The sequence below is a fragment of the Chelonia mydas genome, chromosome 3 (genome assembly GCF_015237465.2).
Source record: "Chelonia mydas isolate rCheMyd1 chromosome 3, rCheMyd1.pri.v2, whole genome shotgun sequence".
NCBI lineage: Eukaryota > Metazoa > Chordata > Testudines > Cheloniidae > Chelonia > Chelonia mydas.
Genome location: NC_057851.1, coordinates 53,517,076 through 53,537,415, shown reverse-complemented (window position 1 = coordinate 53,537,415; position 20,340 = coordinate 53,517,076). Strand labels below are relative to the sequence as shown.

General features: G+C 42.5%; 1 protein-coding gene across 7 annotated transcripts in view; it reads right to left on the bottom strand.

Annotated features, from left to right (window-relative positions):
* The window catches only part of COL19A1 (collagen type XIX alpha 1 chain), a 316,775-nt gene that overhangs the window by 15,431 nt on the left and 281,004 nt on the right, over positions 1–20,340 (bottom strand). For all 7 annotated transcript variants that reach the window (XM_037894282.2, XM_043542458.1, XM_043542459.1 and 4 more), the window contains 3 exons: positions 15,428–15,589; positions 14,218–14,284; positions 6,524–6,652 (listed from right to left, as the gene is read on the bottom strand). In XM_037894282.2, the coding sequence (XP_037750210.1) occupies positions 6,524–6,652; positions 14,218–14,284; positions 15,428–15,589 (358 nt within the window). The remainder of the gene's footprint in view (positions 1–6,523; positions 6,653–14,217; positions 14,285–15,427; positions 15,590–20,340) is intronic.

Below are 20,340 nucleotides of genomic sequence, written 5' to 3'. Positions count from 1 at the left end.
GGGGTTGGACCAGATGACCTCCTGAGGTCCCTTTCAACCCTGATATTCTATGATTTTATGACTCTATGAACATTTTCAAGGCTTGCAGGGAACAATTCTGAGCTTCATTTAAAATTTTATGAATCTGCTCCCAATGTTCTAGTGATCCCTTAAGTATGAATGTTTTTTTTTTTAAATTTGAGCACTGAAGCACTTACACACTGGTAACCTATACCTTTACTCTTCTCAAAAAGCAATGGCAGAACTGCAGTTTAAAATAACCAATCCAGTGCACATTATCTCTCTGGTATACCAGCTGTGCACATGAACATACCCTGCTGAATCTAGACACACATTCACATAACACGCTACCTTTCTGAGACTAGACACACATGCATGTTACATGCTTCCCTGAAGAGTCTGTCTACGACATTTGTAATGGTCTCTGTCTGCTCAGTATTTTAAATTTTGTTGCCTGCACCCAAGAATGAAATGAACAGGCATAGCAGGGAAGGGCATCTAGTGCTTGTCTGTCCTCTTTGGTTTCTCACTGCTGATGTAGGGGTAGGTAGGTCAAACTTTTGCTTTTCCTTTCCTTTAAAGTGCAATTTTATATTAACATGTCTATTTTTTATGCATCAGAGGTGGGAATGCCTCTCATTTAGCTCAAGTCTTGTTATTTTATATACTGAAACAGTGTACTGAAATGAAGGGTAAAGTATGTGGGAATCCTGTATCAATGGGTAACTACTTTTACTTAAGAATAAAGCACAAAAAATAAGCTTAATTTTTCTGTGTGTATAGCTATCATCTTCACTTCTTGAAACTCACTAACTTGAAGTAATTGATATTACCCTTTGCTACTTCTGAAAGTATCCACCATGTACAATCTCATTGAACAATCTAACAGTGGCATTAAAGTTGACTATTTACAGTGATCTGAATATTTAGATAATGAACAAGTCACTGTTGTAAAACTCTAATCCCTTTTCTTGCCTTCCTTGATCCTTTATTCTTGTTTGTTCTTCTTATTCTGAGCTCATCACATTTTTCAAGCTTCAGTCAAGGGTTTGCTCTTATCAGTGTTAATAGTCTTTACTCTTCTTTTAGCTCTCCATGCCACACATCTTCAGATTTGCTTTCATGTTCTTCATTCCAGTCTGACTTGCTCTGACTCCAGAGCAGACCAAACTAACAAAAGATAATAATAAAGAACTACCTATACATATACTGTAAATTATATACTAACCCCAAATCATTTTTATATATTTTATAAATTCTTCTGCCATCCTTTCCCTATTAATTTCCCATGCCTAGTGTGGTTTGTGCTGAAATAAAGGAGAATTCAATTATAATGAGCTCAGTTTCTGTGAAACTACATCTATAGTGAAGGACAGTACAGAAGAATCAAAGTCCCAAATTGTTTCAGTGCACTGCATTGTGCAATTTGCAGTTTTGAATATAGTGAAAATCCAATTACTGCGAAGCAGTTTTGTGAAAATAAATGACTTCACTGTAAGAGAGATACATTATATGGGAAATATTCTTTGCCTTCAGTCTTTTCTCATCAGTGTTGTCTCTGGATCAGAGCTGCAAGAACTCAGACTTAGAGCTCAAATCTTTGCTTTTCAGGAGATAACCTGGTTACTAGAAATGTGTATCAGATATGTTAAGAGCTACAATTGAGCATTGGTATAGTTTTTCTTCCATGTGAATGTGTTTTGAACCAAATCACTTCTATAGCAAGTTTAGATAAGCTATCTGTCACTATCTAAACATTATCATTTATTAGAATAAAATGCATTGATTAGACGTTTTTAATAAGTAAAAAGAAAAGGAGTACTTGTGGCATCTTAGAGACTAACAAATTTATTTGAACATAAGCTTTCGCGAGCTACAGCTCACTTCCTCGGATGCATGCATTGGAAAATACAGTGGGGAGATTTTATATACACAGAGAACATGAAACAATGGGTGTTACCATACACACTGTAACAAGAGTGATCAGGTAAGGTGAGCTATTACCAGCAGGAGAGTGGGGGGAGGGGAATCTTTTGTAGTGATAATCAAGATGGGCCGTTTCCAGCAGTTGATAAGAACATCTGAGGAACAGTGGGGGGGAGGAGGGGGTAGGGGGGAAATAAACATGGGGAAATAGTTTTACTTTGTGTAATGACACATCCACTCCCAGTCTTTATTCAAGCCTAAGTTAATTGTATCCAGTTTGCAAATTAATTTCAATTCAGCAGTCTCTCATTGGAGTCTATTTTTGAAGTTTTTTTGTTGAAGAATTGCCACTTTTAGGTCTGTAATCGAGTGACGAAAGAGATTGAAGTGTTCTCCAACTGGTTTTTGAATGTTATAATTCTTGACGTCTGATTTGTGTCCATTTATTCTTTTACATAGAGACTGTCCAGTTTGGCCAATTTACATGGCAGAGGGGCATTGCTGGCACATGATGGCAGATATCACATTGGTAGATGTGCAGGTGAACGAGCCTCTGATAGTGTGGCTGATGTGATTAGGCCCTATAATGGTGTCCCCTGAATAGATATGTGGACACAGTTGGCAACAGGCTTTGTTGCAAGGATAGGTTCCTGGGTTAGTGTTTTTGTTGTGTGGTTGCTGGTGAGTATTTGCTTCAGGTTGGGGGGCTGTCTGTAAGCAAGGACTGGCCTGTCTCCCAATATCTGTGAGAGTGATGGGTCTTCCTTCAGGATAGGTTGTAGATTCTTGATGATGCGTTGGAGAGGTTTTAGTTGGGGGCTGAAGGTGATGGCTAGTGACGTTCTGTTATTTTCTTTGTTGGGCCTGTCCTGTAGCAGGTGACTTCTGGGTACTCTTCTGGCTCTGTCAATCTGTTTCTTCACTTCAGCAGGTGGGTATTGTAGTTGTAAGAATGATTGATAGAGATCTTGTAGGTGTTTGTTTCTGTCTGAGGGGTTGGAGCAAATGCGGTTGTATCGTAGAGCTTGGCTGTAGACAATGGATCGTGTGGTGCGATCTGGATGAAAGCTATTTCCCCAGGCTTATTCTCCCCCTCCCACACCCACTGTTCCTCACACTTTCTTGTGAACTGCTGGAAATGGCCCCTTTGATGACCACTACAAAACGTTCCCGTCCTCCCCCCCACTCTCCTGCTGGTAACAGCTCACCTTACCTGACCACTCTTGTTACAGTGTGTATGGTAACACCCATTGTTTCATGTTCTCTGTGCATATAAAATCTCCCCACTGTATTTTCCACTGCATGCATCCGATGAAGTGAGCTGTAGCTTGCGAAAGCTTATGCTCAAATAAATTTGTTAGTCTCTAAGGTGCCACAAGTACTTCTTTTCTTTTTGTGGATACAGACTAACACGGCTGCTACTCTGAAACCTGTCATTATGCAGGGCACTGAATTTAGCTGTATGGAGTGGAAATCTATCAACTTCATGAAAAAACTCATACAGATACAGACAGACATCATCTTCCTTTCCAAATGCAAACAGATGGACATCGTACCAAAAGGACTGAAGGTAAAAAATCCATTACAATCTAAATACCACACAGACTGTGCTGATAGCTGGTGCCACACACTCTCAAAGAAACCGCGGAACCACCTGATCAACATCCTCTATAGCAAACTGGGAAAGATTAAGAATGAGCTCTCAAAACTGGATGCTTTCATAAAAAACTAACCTTCCACACAAACTTCCTCGTGGCTGGACTTTACTAAACCTACACAAGCCATTTACAACACACACTTTGCTTTTCTACAAAAGAAAAAAGACACTAAACTATCTAAACTACTACATGCCATAAGGGGCCTTAACCCACCCAGCAATATTGTTAATCTATCCAACTATACTCTTAGCCCAGCAGAAGAATCAGTCCTATCTCGGGGCCTCTCCTACTGCCCCTCCACCCCCACGAACATGATACAGTTCTGTGGTGACCTAGAATCCTATTTTCAACGTCTCCGACTCAAGGAATATTTCCAACACACCTCTGAACAACATACTAACCCACAGAGACCTTCCTACCAAGACTACAAAAAGAAGGATTCTGGGTGGACTCCTCCTGAAGGTCGAAACAACAGACTGGACTTCTACATAGAGTGCTTCCGTCGATGTGCACGGGCTGACATTGTGGAAAAGCAGCATCACTTGCCCCATAACCTCAGCCGTGCAGAACACAATGCCATCCACAGCCTGAAAAACAACTCTGACATCATAATCAAAAAGGCTGACAAAGGAGGTGCTGTCATCATGAATAGGTTGGAATATGGACATGACGCTGCTAGGCAGCTCTCCAGCACCACTTTCTACAAGCCATTACTCTCTGATCCCACTGAGGGTTACCAAAAGAAACTATACCATCTGCTTAAGAAACTCCCTGAAAAAGCACAAGAACAAATCCGCACAGGCACACCCCTAGAACCCAGACCAGGGGTATTCTATCTGCTACCCAAGATCCATAAACCTGGAAATCCTGGACACCCCATCATCTCAGGCATTGGCACCATGACAGCAGGATTGTCTGGCTATGTAGACTCCCTCTTCAGGCTCTATGCTACCAGCACTTCCAGCTATCTTCGAGATACCACTGATTTCCTGAGGAAACTACAATCCAACAGTGATCTTCCTGAAAACACCATCCTAGCCACTATGGATGTAGAAGCCCTCTACGCCAACATTCCCCACAAAGATGGACTACAAGCCATCAGGAACAGTATCCCTGATAATGTCACAGCAAACCTGGTGGCTGAACTTTGTGACTTTGTCCTCACCCATAACTATTTCACATTTGGGGACAATGTATACCTTCAAATCAGCGGCACTGCCATGGGTACCCGCATGGCCCCATAGTACACCAACATTTTTATGGCTGACTTAGAACAACGCTTCCTCAGCTCTCGTCCCCTAATGCCCCTACTCTACTTGTGCTGCATTGATGACATCTTCATCATCTGGACCCATGGAAAAGAAGCTCTTGAGGAATTCCACCATGATTTCAACAATTTCCATCCCACCATCAACCTCAGCCTGGACCTGTCCACACAAGAGAGCCACTTCCTGGACACTACGGTGCTAATAAGCGATGGTCACATAAACACCACCCTATACCGGAAACCTACTGAACGCTATGCTTACCTACATGCCTTCAGCTTCCATCCAGACCACACCACACGATCCATTGTCTACAGCCAAGCTCTACGATACAACCGCATTTGCTCCAACCCCTGAGACAGAGACAAACACCTACAAGATCTCTGTCAAGCGTTCTTACAACTACAATACCCACCTGCTGAAGTGAAGAAACAGATTGACAGAGCCAGAAGAGTACCCAGAAGTCACCTACTACAGGACAGGCCCAACAAAGAAAATAACAGAGCGCCACTAGCCATCATCTTCAGCCCTCAACTAAAACCTCTCCAACACATCATCAAGGATCTACAACCTATCCTGAAGGACGACCCATCACTCTCACAGATCTTGGGAGACAGCCAGTCCTTGCTTACAGACAGCCCCCCAACCTGAAGCAAATACTCACCAGCAACCACCCACCACACAACAAAAACACTAACCCAGGAACCTATCCTTGCAACAAAGCCCATTGCCAACTGTGTCCACATATCTATTCAGGGGACACCATCATAGGGCCTAATCACATCAGCCACACTATCAGAGGCTCGTTCACCTGCACATCTACCAATGTGATATCTGCCATCATGTGCCAGCAATGCCCCTCTGCCATGTAAATTGGCCAAACTGGACAGTCTCTATGTAAAAGAATAAATGGACACAAATCAGATGTCAAGAATTATAACATTCAAAAACCAGTTGGAGAACACTTCAATCTCTTTGGTCACTCAATTACAGATCTAAAAGTGGCAATTCTTCAACAAAAAAACTTCAAAAACAGACTCCAACGAGAGACTGCTGAATTGAAATTAATTTGCAAATTGGATACAATTAACTTAGGCTTGAATAAAGACTGGGAATGGATGTGTCATTACACAAAGTAAAACTATTTCCCCATGTTTATTCCCCCCCCCACTGTTCCTCAGATGTTCTTGTCAACTGCTGGAAATGGCCCCCTTGATTATCACTACAAAAGGTCCCCCCCACCACTCTCCTGCTGGTAATAGCTCACCTTACCTGATCACTCTTGTTACAGTGTGTATGGTAACACCCATTGTTTCATGTTCTCTGTATATATAAAATCTCCCCACTGTATTTTCCACTGCATGCATCCGAGGAAGTGAGCTGTAGCTCACAAAAGCTTATGCTCAAATAAATTTGTTAGTCTCTAAGGTGCCACAAGTACTCCTTTTCTTTTTGTGGATACAGACTAACACGGCTGCTACTCTGAAACCTTTAATAAGTAAATACCACACATTTACTATGGGTAAATTTATAGATCTACTCTGGAAATGCAGTAGTATGGTTTTAAAAGTTAATCATTAGGAAGCTAGATATGTAGTTCTAATTTAACTATCATTAGCAAGTATATGAAGACTAAAATCACAATATCTATGAACATTTTATTAGAAACCCTACCTTGAGGTCCAGGTTCTCCTGGTGGCCCTGGTAATCCATCTTTTCCTGGTGGACCTGGTTTCCCATGACCGTGGGAAGCTAACATTGCAGCTGGCAGCTTCAGTTGGGATACAAACTGAGCCATCCTCTCTTCATTAACAAAGGACATAGAAAAGAAAATGTGTAAGAGATTTGGTAGCATAACATATGAAAATCACTAAAACCCCAGCCTCAATTTCCAGACTAATCCAGAACTAGTTACCAGAAGTGATTTTCGCTAATCCTTTAAACAGCTAATACCTTGATCTTACGAGGTGTTGGATATTCTTGTAAGCACTGAGAACCTTCAACCTCTTTGACTTTAATGGCAGGAGTGCTTACACCTCCCAGAGCTGAGCACTTAATGAATAAGCACTATCACTAATATTCTGCTGTACATTTTTTTTTTTTTTTTTTTACTATTTACAGTTCCCACCATCTGCTGGTGATAGAAGTATACAGATACATGACTATAGAACAGACAGTATATAAGCAGAATGAAATTCACTCCTGTGGAGAGAGTCCACACAAGATCTATAATTCCACTTAAGGTTCAAAAACAGGGTTTAAGTTGGACTTAAATTGTACACTTCCTTGTACTGGCTGCCCTCTGCACTGGGGTGAATTTCCCTCTCTGGTTACCTTGGCATTATACTAACTTTCAGAAAAATGCTGACCTGATGGAGCGTCTGAAGTGTCGAACCTTAAAGTGATCACATTTAAAAATAGAGCCAAGTCAAAGTTGTCAGACACTTGATTTGTCAGAGAGGTGCAAATAACCCATTTCCCAGAGTGGAGAAAGAGGAAATGCTGACTTCATTAATGAAGAAAAACCACTGAGATGTGAGTTCCACTAAGTCTTGCTGGCTCACTCCCTCTGAGATACAGGAATTGAAAGTGGTATATTCTGGATTTAGCTTTTGGGCTAGTTGTTGGAGTGGCAATGAAACTGTTTATGGTGATTGGGTAATTTCCTAATTACAACCATGTCTGCTGCAGAGATTTTCAATTTAAAATATTAATATTACAAAAGAATCAGACCAGTGGTCCATCTAGCCCAATATACTGTCTCTGACAGCGGCCAGTGCCAGATACTTCAGAGGCAATGAACAGAACTAAGCAATTTTGAGTGATCCATCACCGTGTTGTCCAGTCCAACTCCTGGTCAAAGTTTGTTAGTGTATAATTTTGAATCCATTCTAATGTTGTGGATTCGAAACTTTAACTCCAAGTCAGAACATTTCTAGGCATGAATTCCATTCAGAAGAGAATTTGAATAAAGAGCAGCACGGGCAGAAAATAAAATATTAAGGTGAAAAATGGAGCAGAGAACAGGCAAAGTACAATTCTATTTTGAAACACAACTGTTGGGTTCCCTGCATATGTCTGACTCCAAATCACTGTACTTATGGGCCTGGATCTTCTGCATAGAAAAACATATGCACAAATGACTTTCTGTAGCATGCAAGTTCTGCTTTTTTAATATTTCTGTGCAAGAATGACAACACACAAACATAGGGCCTGATCCTGTAGCCAATCCAAGTACAGAACTCCCATTCTCATCGGTGGGAGTTCCATTTACAGAGTGACTACAGGAACCGGCTCACACCAATCTTGTAACAAACTGATTATTATTCTGAATCAGTTTGGCCCAGTTGTTAGTGTCTGGATTGACATGTTAGAGGGACAGGTTTGATTCCTGAGCTTTGCAGGGCTTAGAAGGCTGCACTCTCAACCCTAACTTTGCTCCGCAGTAACCACTATGGCAGAAGGGAAAGAGGGAGCTATATCAAGCCATCAGAAACCAAGCAGAGTCAACTGATAGAAGGGAGGAGAAGGCCTTGAGAAAGTAAGTTTCCACTGAGGACTGGGAATAGGAAAATTCTCTCTTAAGGGTATACTAATTTATTGCTCAAACAGGAAAAAACAGACAAACAGGCCTTATTGGTGTTCAACGTCCACACCAAAACTAGTGCTAGCTGTGAATACAAACAGCAGAGCATTCCCAATTAAGGTCAGAGAAGTTAGTGTACATGCTAGAGTTGATTGATGTATTTGTTTAAATAATAATCCTTTTTTGGTAAGTGAAATGTTCATGAACCAGTCCTGATTTTTTCATGTGTGTTTGCTATTTTTATATAAGCGATGAATAGCTTCCACAAATATTTTTCAAACTATGAGTTATCATTAATGGTTTGCTTTGACTATTTGGTTATCATCGTTCATGCTGCAAGGAGATCTGCCAAAATGACATGGCATTACTTCTGCTCCCTGACTAGATAACTAACTTTTTAAATAGAACAGCAAATGACTACATTGCAGTACGAATTAATGGCTGAATAAACTGGCCTAAAATTCATGAAACATTCACAATTTGAAAATATTTTGGTAATTCATGACAGAGGCTGAACACTTAAAATAACAGACAATTATTGCCTTGAGCCAATATCTCAACTCCTTTTAGAAACTGTTTAATATTTCTTAAATAAAGAGGAGACATAAATAAGGAAAGATGTCAAAGAGTAAAGAGAGTATCAATGTATATTTCAACACCAAGGACTGAAGTTAACATGACACAATTCCATCTGTAACACACAGCATGCAGAAAAGCAGTTAACATGCATATCTTTTCTAAAGAACTGTCATCATAACTCTTTAGGTTAACTTATTTTTGGAGAATGAGACAACTGTGCAAAAAGTGAAGTTTAAGTACGTTTCTAGATTGTCTGTCATACATATGCTATACTATATACGTTATTACAGCTGAAGTTAAATGTTAAACTAGCTAACAGTTATAACTAATAGTTAAAACAATTTTAGCTAATAGTTAAATCTAATTATTATTTTATGTATATCTATTTACACATCTATTAATACATTTGGCAATACGTAAACAATTTTGGTTTAAAATACTTTACATATTTATTAGTTATTATGTTTCTCCTTTTTAGAGTAGTTTTATTACAAAGATTAATAACAAGACAGTTTTTAACAAACACTATTCTCATCCACTTGTTGCATCATTTATTCTTTTGCACATGGTAGTCGAGATATTTATACGCTCAAGTGTTATGTAGTTTAATTGCAAACATTGGTTATGAGAACCAACTTACTTTTAAAATATAATTATGATTATAATACATGTAATTTCATGAGTTTTATAACACAGAGATAAAAATGGGCAAATAAATGGGCATGGGTCTAATTGCAGTTTAAAAGCTGAATAATTTTAAATATTCTTTATATTTGAAAAACATCTGTAGACTTTCCATCCCAGCTGCCTTAGCAGGTTGATTGCAATCCAGTTTAAACCAGTCTGTGAATGGCCAGAAATGTGTGCATTAACTGTAGGGTCACCAGGTGTCCGGTTTTTGACTGGAAAGCCTGGTTGAAAAGGGACCCTGGCGGCTCTGGTCAGCACCGCCCACCGGGCCGTTAAAAGTCTGGTCAGAGTGCTGCAGGTCTAAGTCAGGCTAGTCCCTACCTGTCCTGGCACTGCGCTGTGCCCCAGAAGTGGTCAGCAGGTCTGGCTCCTAGGCGGGGAGGCCATGGGGCTCTGCATGCTACCTTCGCCCCAAGCACTGGCTCTGCACACCCAATGGCCGGGAACTGCAGCCAATGAGAGTGTTTGGGGGGGTGCCTGCAGGCAAGAGCAGTGTGCAAAGCCTCCTGGCCCCCCTGCCAGGAGCCGGACCTGCTGGCTGCTTCCAGGGTGCAGCACAGATGCAGGACAGGCAGGGAGCCTGCCTTAGCCCCACTGTGCCACTGACCAGGAGCTGCCTGAGGTCCCCCTGCCCCGGCCCTGAGACAGCCCCCTCCTGCACCCCAACCCCTGCTCCAGCCCAGAGTCCTCACCCCCCATTTCACGCCAACCCCCTGCCACAGCCCAGAGCCCCATCCTGCACCCCAAACCCCTCATCCCCATCCCTACCCTACAGCCCACACCCCCAGCCCAGAGCCCATACCCCTCCTGCACCCCAAACCTCTCATCCCAGGCCCCATGCCAGAGCCCACACCTCCAGCCCAGAGCCTGTACCCCCTCCCACACTCCAACCCCCTGCTTCAACCTGCAGCCCCCTCCCACATTCTGAATCCCTCATCCCCCCAAACCCGGAGCCCCCTCCTGCATCGTAAAACCCCTCATCCCCAGCCCCACCCCAGAGCCTGCATCCCCAGTTAGAGGCTATGTCTACAATGCAGAGTTTTGTTGCCAAAAGTTATGCTGCTTTAATTAAAGCACTTTTAATTAAAACACTCTTGTGTCAGCGGAGTGCATCCACACTAGCAGCTCTTGCATTGACACAGAAAGCAGGGCACTGTGGGTAGTTATCCCACTGGGCGATTGGCCGCAGGGTGCTTTGGGAAGGGTTTGGAATACCTCATGGGGCAGGCACAGCGTCACATTGTTCCACGGCCATCTTACTAGAAAGCCAGCTGCTTTTCAACTGAAGTGGGGGAGGGAGAAGTGTGTGACAGGGTGTGTGTGTGTGTGTGGGGAGAGACGGAGACATTGCGTGTGTTGGGGGAGTGTGTGAGAGAAAGAGTGGGAAGTGTGTATGTGTGAGGCTAGACCCCCCAGCCCCGCCCCTTCTGCCCAAGGCCCCACCCATACCCTGTCCCTTCCGCCCCCCCATCCCGCCACAGCCCCAAACTGCCCACCCCACAGCTGAGGAGCCTCGGCTGAACCTCCCCAAGCCGCCAGCCGTCCCCCCCTAGCCATGCCAGCTGGCCTGACCTCTGGGCCGCCAGCTGGTCCGAACACCAGCCCAACCCCCAGTCTGGCCCGAGCCTCCCTGGACCGCTGGCCAACCGAGCCCTGAGCTCCAGGCCACTGACCCGATCTGAGCCCCTGCTGGCTTTGGAGGAGAAGAGAAGCAAGGGCAGGGCCTCAGAACGGAGCATGGGCAAGGCCACAGCCTGGGTTAATGGAGACCTAGCCTCCCCTGGCCTATTATATGAGCCACCCATGGTTGTGGGAGTACGTATGTTAGGAGAGTGAGTGTGTTGGCATGTTGTCTCTAAGTGCAGACTGCCGCAGGAAGCAACCAGTCCTGAAGTGGGGAGAGAGGGACATCCCGACATCAGCCCCCGCCTCCCTCCCTGACTCTGTACAGCATAGCAGTCTCTCACATGCACACACACATCTGCCCCTGCGTGCCTGCCTCTGTGTTCGTAGTGTGGAAGGGAGAAGCATTCCACATTAATGATTTGCTCTACACAAACGTCTATACTGCCAAAAAAGCTTTATGCCTCTCGTTAAGGTGGTTTTGTCGCTGAAACTGAAGAGTTTTGTCACCAAAAGTGGCATTGCAGTGTGTACACCTTCACTGTTCTGTCGCCAAAAGCTGCCTTTTAGTGACAAAACTCTGCAGTGTAGACAAGGCAAGAGAGAGAGAGAGAGACAGACAGAGACACACGCTGACCACTCCGGGATGGGCAATGCAGTCTGAGGGAGGGAAAGGAGAACCTAGCCATGTCCCTGTCTGCTCCAGAGCCTGAACAGTGACACGGAAAAATCTGAATGCAGCTTTGGCTATGCTTATTGACCTCAGAGTTATGCCACTACTGCCCAAAATTGATGTAAGCTCCTAGCATTCCGAGTTCCTCCCTACCTGCCTTGGGCTAGGTCAGAAATGCTACAGCCATTCATGGTATTTGGTGCTTCTGCTTCCAGCCCTGACGAGAAACCATAAGGATAGATGTGTATAACATGAACAATAGATTTTTTTTTTTTTAAAGTGAACCTCAACCCAGCGGCAGTTTGGCCTATATTTGTATTTTCGGTAAATCTTTGGGGGTAATTAAATATTTTTATTTTACCCAAATCAGTTCACCCATCTTTAACAGAGAACAAACAAGCAGGATAATGGTTCACTACTTAAGAAAAAGGGCTACAATAAATACAGAATGACTGGAATTGTGCCTTAATGAACTTGATGAACCAATCAAAGCACATAATTGAAAGTCCTCCAATGAGATGTAAAGGAAGTCACATAACCCTAACACAATTGAATTTTTGTGAGAAAAATAAGGAATATAAGGCAAAAAGTACAACCAATGGGAAACTGAGAAATCAGCAGGATATAAGAATCTGGAAACACAGAACACAGTTTACCTATCAGAGTATGGCATAATAAGAATAAATATGTAAATACCATACATCTTCATTTAAAATTACTAACTACCTTCATTTAATAGCTACACCTTTACCATCTAAGACACAAGGGAAAATAATTAAATTTAATAAATGCTACCTTGTTTTTGAAGCTGCTTTTGATTTAAAGCTAATGGCAGTTAATGTAATTTAAGAGACGCTGTGGCTTCATTAACAACGTATATGAACTGTTTTCTTTTAAATCAAAACACAGTTAATGAGGAGCTTCTGAATTAGTTGGAAATAAAATTGCACAGTCCTAAAAGTTGTCCAGTTAATGCAATAAGACAATGGGAAGTTTACCTTGTGGGATCAGGCCCTTCACATTCCAACTATTATTTATTATTTTTCAAATTTTAATTTCTATTCTTTTTTTTTAACTTTTGCTATTGCTATTAACATTTTGAACAATCTTTGTTTTTTAATGTTAAGCTGTATTACATGAGAAAGTGTTCTGGTTAACAGATTTTTGAACATGCAGTAACAGTTATTTGTTTGAATATGATTGTATTAGATAGACTTTCACTTTTATAAGAACATAAGAAAGGCCATACTGGGTCAGACCGAAGATCCATCCAGCCCAGTGTCCTGTCTACCGACAGTGGCCAATGCCAGGTATCCCAGAGGGAATGAACCTAACAGGAAGTGATCAAGTGATCTCTCTCCTGCCATCCATCTCCACCCTCTGACAAACAGAGGCTAGGGACATCATTCCTTACCCATCCTGGCTAATAGCCATTAACGGACTTAACCTCCATTAATTTATCCAGTTCTCTTTTAAAGTCTCTTATAGTCCTAGCCTTCACAACCTCCTCAGGCAAGGAGTTCCACAGGTTGACTGTGCACTGAGTGAAGAACTTCCTTTTATTTGTTTTATACCTGCTGCCCATTAATTTCATTTGGTGGCCCCTAGTTCTTATATTATGGGAACAAGTAAATAACTTTTCCTTATTCACTTTCTCCACACCACTCATGATTTTATATACCTCTATCATATCCCCCCTTAGTCTCCTCTTTTCCAAGCTGAAAAGTCCTAGCCTCTTTAATCTCTCCTCATATGGGACCCATTCCAAACCCTTAATCATTTTAATTGCCCTTTTCTGAACCTTTTCTAATGCCAGTATATCTTTTTTGAGATGAGGGGACCACATCTGTACGCAGTATTAAAGATGTGGGCATACCATGGATTTATATAAGGGCAAAAAGATATTCTCCGTCTTAGTCTCTATCCCTTTTTTAATGATTCCTAACATCCCATTTGCTTTTTTGACTGCCGCTGCACACTGTGTGGACAGTCTTCAGAGAATGATCCACAATGACTCCAAGATCTTTCTCCTGATTAGCTGTAGCTAAATTGTATAGTTGCTAAACACTTATGATACCTAAGTGTAAATAGTCAATCAAGCAGAAAGGATGTTCTTGCACAATTGTTTAGAAAAGGTACACAAAGACTATACAGAAGTAAACATCTAGGACAGAAGATAAGATTTATATTTAGTTGTACAACATTTGATTTCCTTACCTTCAAAAACCCTAAGAACCTCTTGTTTGATGTATTTTTTCATTTCTTCAAATGAAACTGTGTCAGCCTGATGGAAAAACAAACAGGGGACACAATCAGTAATCTAAAAATGTGGAAACAGAACATGCTGAAAGCAACATGTCTGATGCTGCTGAATAGATACATTTAATCAAGGGATAGTGTAGTATACAAAGCAAAACACGTAAAGCTTTTGCTAGAGATTAAATACTGAAGAGAAGTTAAAGTGTTAGCTGCAAAGGCTGTTTATTGCAGGTACATTATAATATTATGAACAATTACTGATCCTATGAAATATAACAGCAACATTTTCAGATTATATCATTAAAATAAGCATGTTTTGTGTTATATGTTTTAGCACAAATTTGTCACTATCAAATCTGTGAAAGACTTTCTAAAGATGTCCAGTAAAGTTGTTTTATCATTCTCACCCTTTGTATGTCACTTGTCTATTTAGATTGTCAACTCTTTGTGGGGAGGGATTGTCTCTTATTCTGTGTTCCTGTAGCACAATGAGATGCTAATCTTGATTGGGGACTAGCTACTTTAGTACAAAAAATAAATAACAATAACAAAAATAATATCATCAATGCTGATATGATGAATAACTCAAACCATAGCAGGGTGAAATATCCATTATCTGAATGATTGTGTCTTCCAAGTTAATAAATATTCAGAACACAATGGTGTGTGTGTGGAAAAAAACAGATGGCATGTGAATGAAGCAATGCAGCGTTAGGAAGTATTTAGTGTTATTTTTAGGTACTAATTTCTGGGGAGAGGGCTGGGATGTGTTTCTTTCTTACATACTTTAGCTTATATTTTAGGTCTTTATTTTATGAAGCTTCACTTATAAAACTAATTGTATTGAGTAATCATCTATCCAATTTGTCAAAAGCAAAATTTAATTAATTGAACTTAAGCTATTTTCAGTCTAGCAGAGGCTACCACAGTTCAGGTAAAGAACACTAACAAACCATCAAACAAAAAAGGAAGACTAAAAATTATGTCTTGATTGTTTGCACTGATTTTTTTTCATTTGATAAGTGAACAATTACACAGCTCAAAGTAACTTCAGTATTTGTGATGTGTTGTACTGGATATGTATGGATTCATTTCTGCTCCCCAGAACACACAGTGTTTATTTCTCTAGGTTCCACCAGCAACCAACCAGAGCTCTTTATTTTCTTACCGGAAGACCTGGAGGACCTGGGGAACCGTGATGACCTGGTGATCCTGGGTAGCCTCTGTCTCCTGGTGGTCCAGCAGGTCCTATAACCCCCTTTTCTCCTGGAAGGCCAGGTTTTCCTCTTTCACCTTGTGGACCTCTGTCCCCTGGAATACCTTGATCTCCCTATTCAAAATAAGAATCATAGAGAAGATTGTTGTTATATATTAATCAACCAATGTGAAAACTCAATCAAGAATGTTTGGGAAGAAACTTCTTCTCTCCTGAATGACACTGGATGTCCATTTGGAGAGGGAATCATATTTGGAAAACGATTCAGAAGCTGATGCTTTCTTTGAAAAACAAAGGAGATAATATTCTCTTTTCATCTGTTGTAATGTTTACATTCAATGACAAAGAAAATCATAGGTGTTGGAAGTGGGGGTGCTGGTGGTGCTGCTGCACCCCCTGACTTGAAGTGGTTTACATCATATACAGAGTTTACAGTTTGGTTCAACGGCTCTCAGCACCCCCACTATACAAATTGTTCCAGCACCCCTGAAGAAAATGTTGATGTACAAGAATGAAATAAAAGACCATTCAGAAGGATAACACCAAGCATTACTGGGTTTCAAAACATGGTCTCTCTCTAAGATTGATGAAAATAAAATTAAAAGCTCTTGGATCGTTATGCCTGATCAAGAGCTTAGCAGTTTTCTTTCTATCAATCGATCACACTTTTATGGTCCCCCCTGCCATAGTATCTGAGCGCCTCACAATCTTTAATTAATCCTCACAACATGCCTTGAGGTAGGACTATCATCCACATTTGATTATGGGGATCTAAGGCCCACAGAGACTGAATGACTTGCCTAAAGTCACATGGGATCAGGCCAAACTATTGAACGACTAGAACCACAGAAAGCCTAACCTTCCTCTCTCTCTCTCTAGTGAAGACTTACAGCAGACCCTAATAGCAGCAGGTTGTAGAGCAGGGGTGGGCAAACTACAGCCTGCGGGCCGGATCCGGCTCATGAGCCGTTTTAAGCCGGTCCACAAGCCCCTGCTGGGACACCGGGGCGGGGGCCGCACCACACGGCTCCCGGAAGCCGCGGCACGGCCCTGCTCTGGGATGCAGGGTTGGGGGCCGCACTGCGTGGCTCCCGGAAGCAGCCGCATGGCCCCGCTCCTTGTGTAGGGGCCCGAGAAGGGACATGCCACTGCTTCTGGGAACCGCTTGAAGTAAGCGCCGCTCGGAGCCTGCACGCCTGAGCCTCTCCCCATGGCCCAACCCCCTGCCCAAGCCCTGATCCCCCTCCCGCTCTCCAAACCCCTCGATCCCAGCACGGAGCACCCTGCTGCACCCCAAACCTCTCATCCCCAGAGCCTGCACCCCCAGCTGGAACCTGCACCCCTTCCCACACCCCTGATCCCCCTCAGCCTTCCGAATTCCTCGGTCCCAGCCCAGAGCACCCTCCTACACCCCAAACTCCTCTTCCCCAGTCCCACCCCAGAGCCCACACCCCCAACCAGAGCCCTCACCCCCTCCCGCACCCCAACCCCAAATTTGTGAGCATTCATGGCCTGCCATACAGTTTCTATTCCCTGATGTGGCCCTCAGGCCAAAAAGTTTGCCCACCCCTGCTGTAGAGGGTAACACATGAAACAGGGTAGAAGGGACACAAGATACATATAAACAGGCTAACAGGAGTTATACTGTAAAGAGAAAAAAATTGCTAAACGCTAGTAGTTCAATGAAATGTTAAGGGGAGCTGAATACGAATTAGCATTCAGTACATCAAGTATCTACAAGCTGTGCCTAAATGGGAGCTGCACTGGAATTTGACTTGTGTTCTCAATGGGACATGCCTCCCTATTAAACTGAGTGTAGCCATATGATGCATTGCAGAACTCTGTGGGCTGCATTTGTCCCATAGGCCATATTTTGGCCACTTCTGCTCTAGTGCACACAAAAAGGGAAGGGAAAGAAATATATCATAGCAACACAGTTTCTACTTTGCATAATGTTGTGTGGAAGGTTGGTTTTTTATGAGAGTATCCAATTTTGAAAGCTCATTCTTAATCTTTCCCTGTTTGCTGTAGAGGATGTTGATAAGGTGGTTCTGCAGTTTCTTTGAGAGCGTGTGGCACAAGCTGTCAGAATGGATTTTTTACCTTCAGTCCTTTTGGTATGATGTCCATCTGTTTGCATTTAGAAAGGAAGATGATGTCTGTCTGTATCCGTATGAGTTTTTTCATGAAGTTGATAGATTTCCACTCCATACGGCTAAATTCAATGCCTTGCATAATGCTGTGTGACTGAATGCATCCGATGAAGTGAGCTGTAGCTCATGAAAGCTTATGCTCAAATAAATTTGTTAGTCTCTAAGGTGCCACAAGTCCTCCTTTTCTTTTTACAGTTTCTACTGAGTCAGTTGATAATAAATCAGTGGGGTATTTATGTGCCATTGTCATGATATTGTAATAAGGAATATATAGACTTAATATACCAGGCACAAATTAGAGAAAGAAATACAGTAGACATTTGAACAGATTTGGTATTTGACCTTGATGGTAAAACTATAAGAAATTAAGTGCATGTGTTTTTCTGGACTTGATGTGGAGGTGGGCCCTCCAGCCCAGGACCGCGGTGAGCTATGGTGATGGGGACACAAAGGGAACTCCCTGCAGCACTGACTTGGGGTCCAGCCACCAGTCCATGGACAAGAGGACGTGGTTTGGTACCGTGACCACTCGGTCCAGGGGGTGTCTGCTGGGAACGTAAACCATTGCCAGCCATGTCTGCAGGTGTTGCAGATGAAGCTGGGACCGACTGACCACATACGTGCATGCTGCCATGTGGCCCATCAGCTGCAGGTACGTGTGTGCCAAACTCCTGAGCCTGACCCTCAGGAAGGGAATCCTGGAACTTTTTAAGACTGTCGCAAAGATCAAAATTGTATTGGCCCAGCAGGACTCAGGAGCCTGCGGCATGCCCCGCCTGGGGCAAGGTCCCCGCTGGGACCCTAACAATCTAACACTTAACAACTACTTAACACTATCAACAATGTACAAGAGGCCCGAAGTCCAAGAGATGAAAACTTCTAGCTCTTGTCAAGCAAGAGAGGCGCTCTGACTGACCGCCATAGGCGGTAAGAAGGAACTGAGAGGGCATGGGCTGGTGATGCCTGATATACTGCGGCATGAGCGCTGCACTCTAGAGGGTGCCACAGCTGACCCTACGGGTACCACTAAGGCAAATATCTCCAACAGCCGCACACGTGGGTGTGCACACACCTAGAAAGGAATGGACATGAGCAAGCACTCGAAGAAGAATCCCCAAACCCTGTAACCTCACCACCCAATATATTAATAAAAACAATAAGGAGTCCTTGTGGCACCTTAGAGACTAACAAATTAATCTGGGCATAAGCTTTCGTGGGCTAGAACTCACTTCATAAGAAGCATGGAGTGGAAAATATAGGAGCCGGTATAAATACATAAAAAGATGGGAGTTGCCTTACCAAGTGTGAGGTCAGTCTAATGAGACAATTCAATTAACAGTAGGATGCTAAGGGGGGAAAAATAACTTTTGTTGTATTCTCTTCGCAAAAGAATAAATGGACACAAATCTGACATCAGGAATTATAACATTCAAAAACCAGTAGGAGAACACGTCAATCTCCCTGGTCACTCAATAACAGACCTAAAAGTGGCAATTCTTCAACAAAACAACTTCAAAAACAAACTCCAACGTGAAACTGCAGAACTGGAATTAATTTGCAAACTGGACACCATCGCATTAGGCCTGAATAAAGACTTGGAGTGGTTGGGTCATTACAAAACCTAAACCTAATTTCCCCCTACTGTTACTCACAGCTTCTTGTCAACTGTTTGAAATGGGCCACTCTCATTACCACTACAAAGGTTATTTTTCCTCCCTTGGTATCCTACTGTTAATTGAATTGTCTCATTAGACTGACCTCACACTTGGTAAGGCAACTCCCATCTTTTCGTGTATTTATACCTGCTCCTGTATTTTCCACTCCATGCATCTGATGAAGTGGGTTCTAGCCCACAAAAGCTTATGCCCAAATAAATATGTTAGTCTCTAAGGTGCCACAAGGATTCCTCATTGTTTTTGCTGATACAGGCTAACACACCTACCGCTCTGAAACCTGTCACCAATCTATCAATGTAACCTGTCCCAAACTGCTAACAGTAGTGCACATTTAAGACATCAGAGTGACACAATAACATTCTCTTATAGCTATGTATTCAGAGAATACGTTAACATGATGTTTTTTAGACAGCTTCTCCGTCAGTATTACTGAAGCACATTAATTTGCAGCCATTTAGGTTCTCATGGAAGTCTACTGAGCATGCGTATTGTATTTTTGGGTGAAAACAATATAATACATCTGAAGAAGGCTTTGCTGCACATGCATAGTTAATCCAGCTAATTCACCTTTGTAAGGTGTGCAAGTATTTAACAGCGCAGAAAACTGTGGCGTCCTGGTCCATGGCTAGTTGCCCAGATGCTACTAATAAATAATAAATGCAATGAAGGTTCCAGTGGAATCCTTGTCTCAGTCATTGTGGAACTTGTAAGGGGGGAAGAGAGTAGGAAAAGGATTATGCCTGCTTTGAAGGATGTGGCTGAAGAAGCCCAGCACTGATGCAGTTTAGGAGCTCTGCAGAGAGTGGAGACTAAAAGTGCTTTCTCAAGTACGAAGCATCTAAGATTTATAGGAGAGGGCTTCTCTCTTGCAGACTTCCTAAAGCATACAGGAAACGACTGGAGCATCTTGAAAAATCTAAAGTAGGGGAAGGATCCTGATGTCATCCCCAGATACAGATCTCCTACAGTTTTCATAAAAAGGGCTCCTTCCTGATTCTAATGGGAGTTCTGCTTGAATAAGGACTGAAGGATCAGG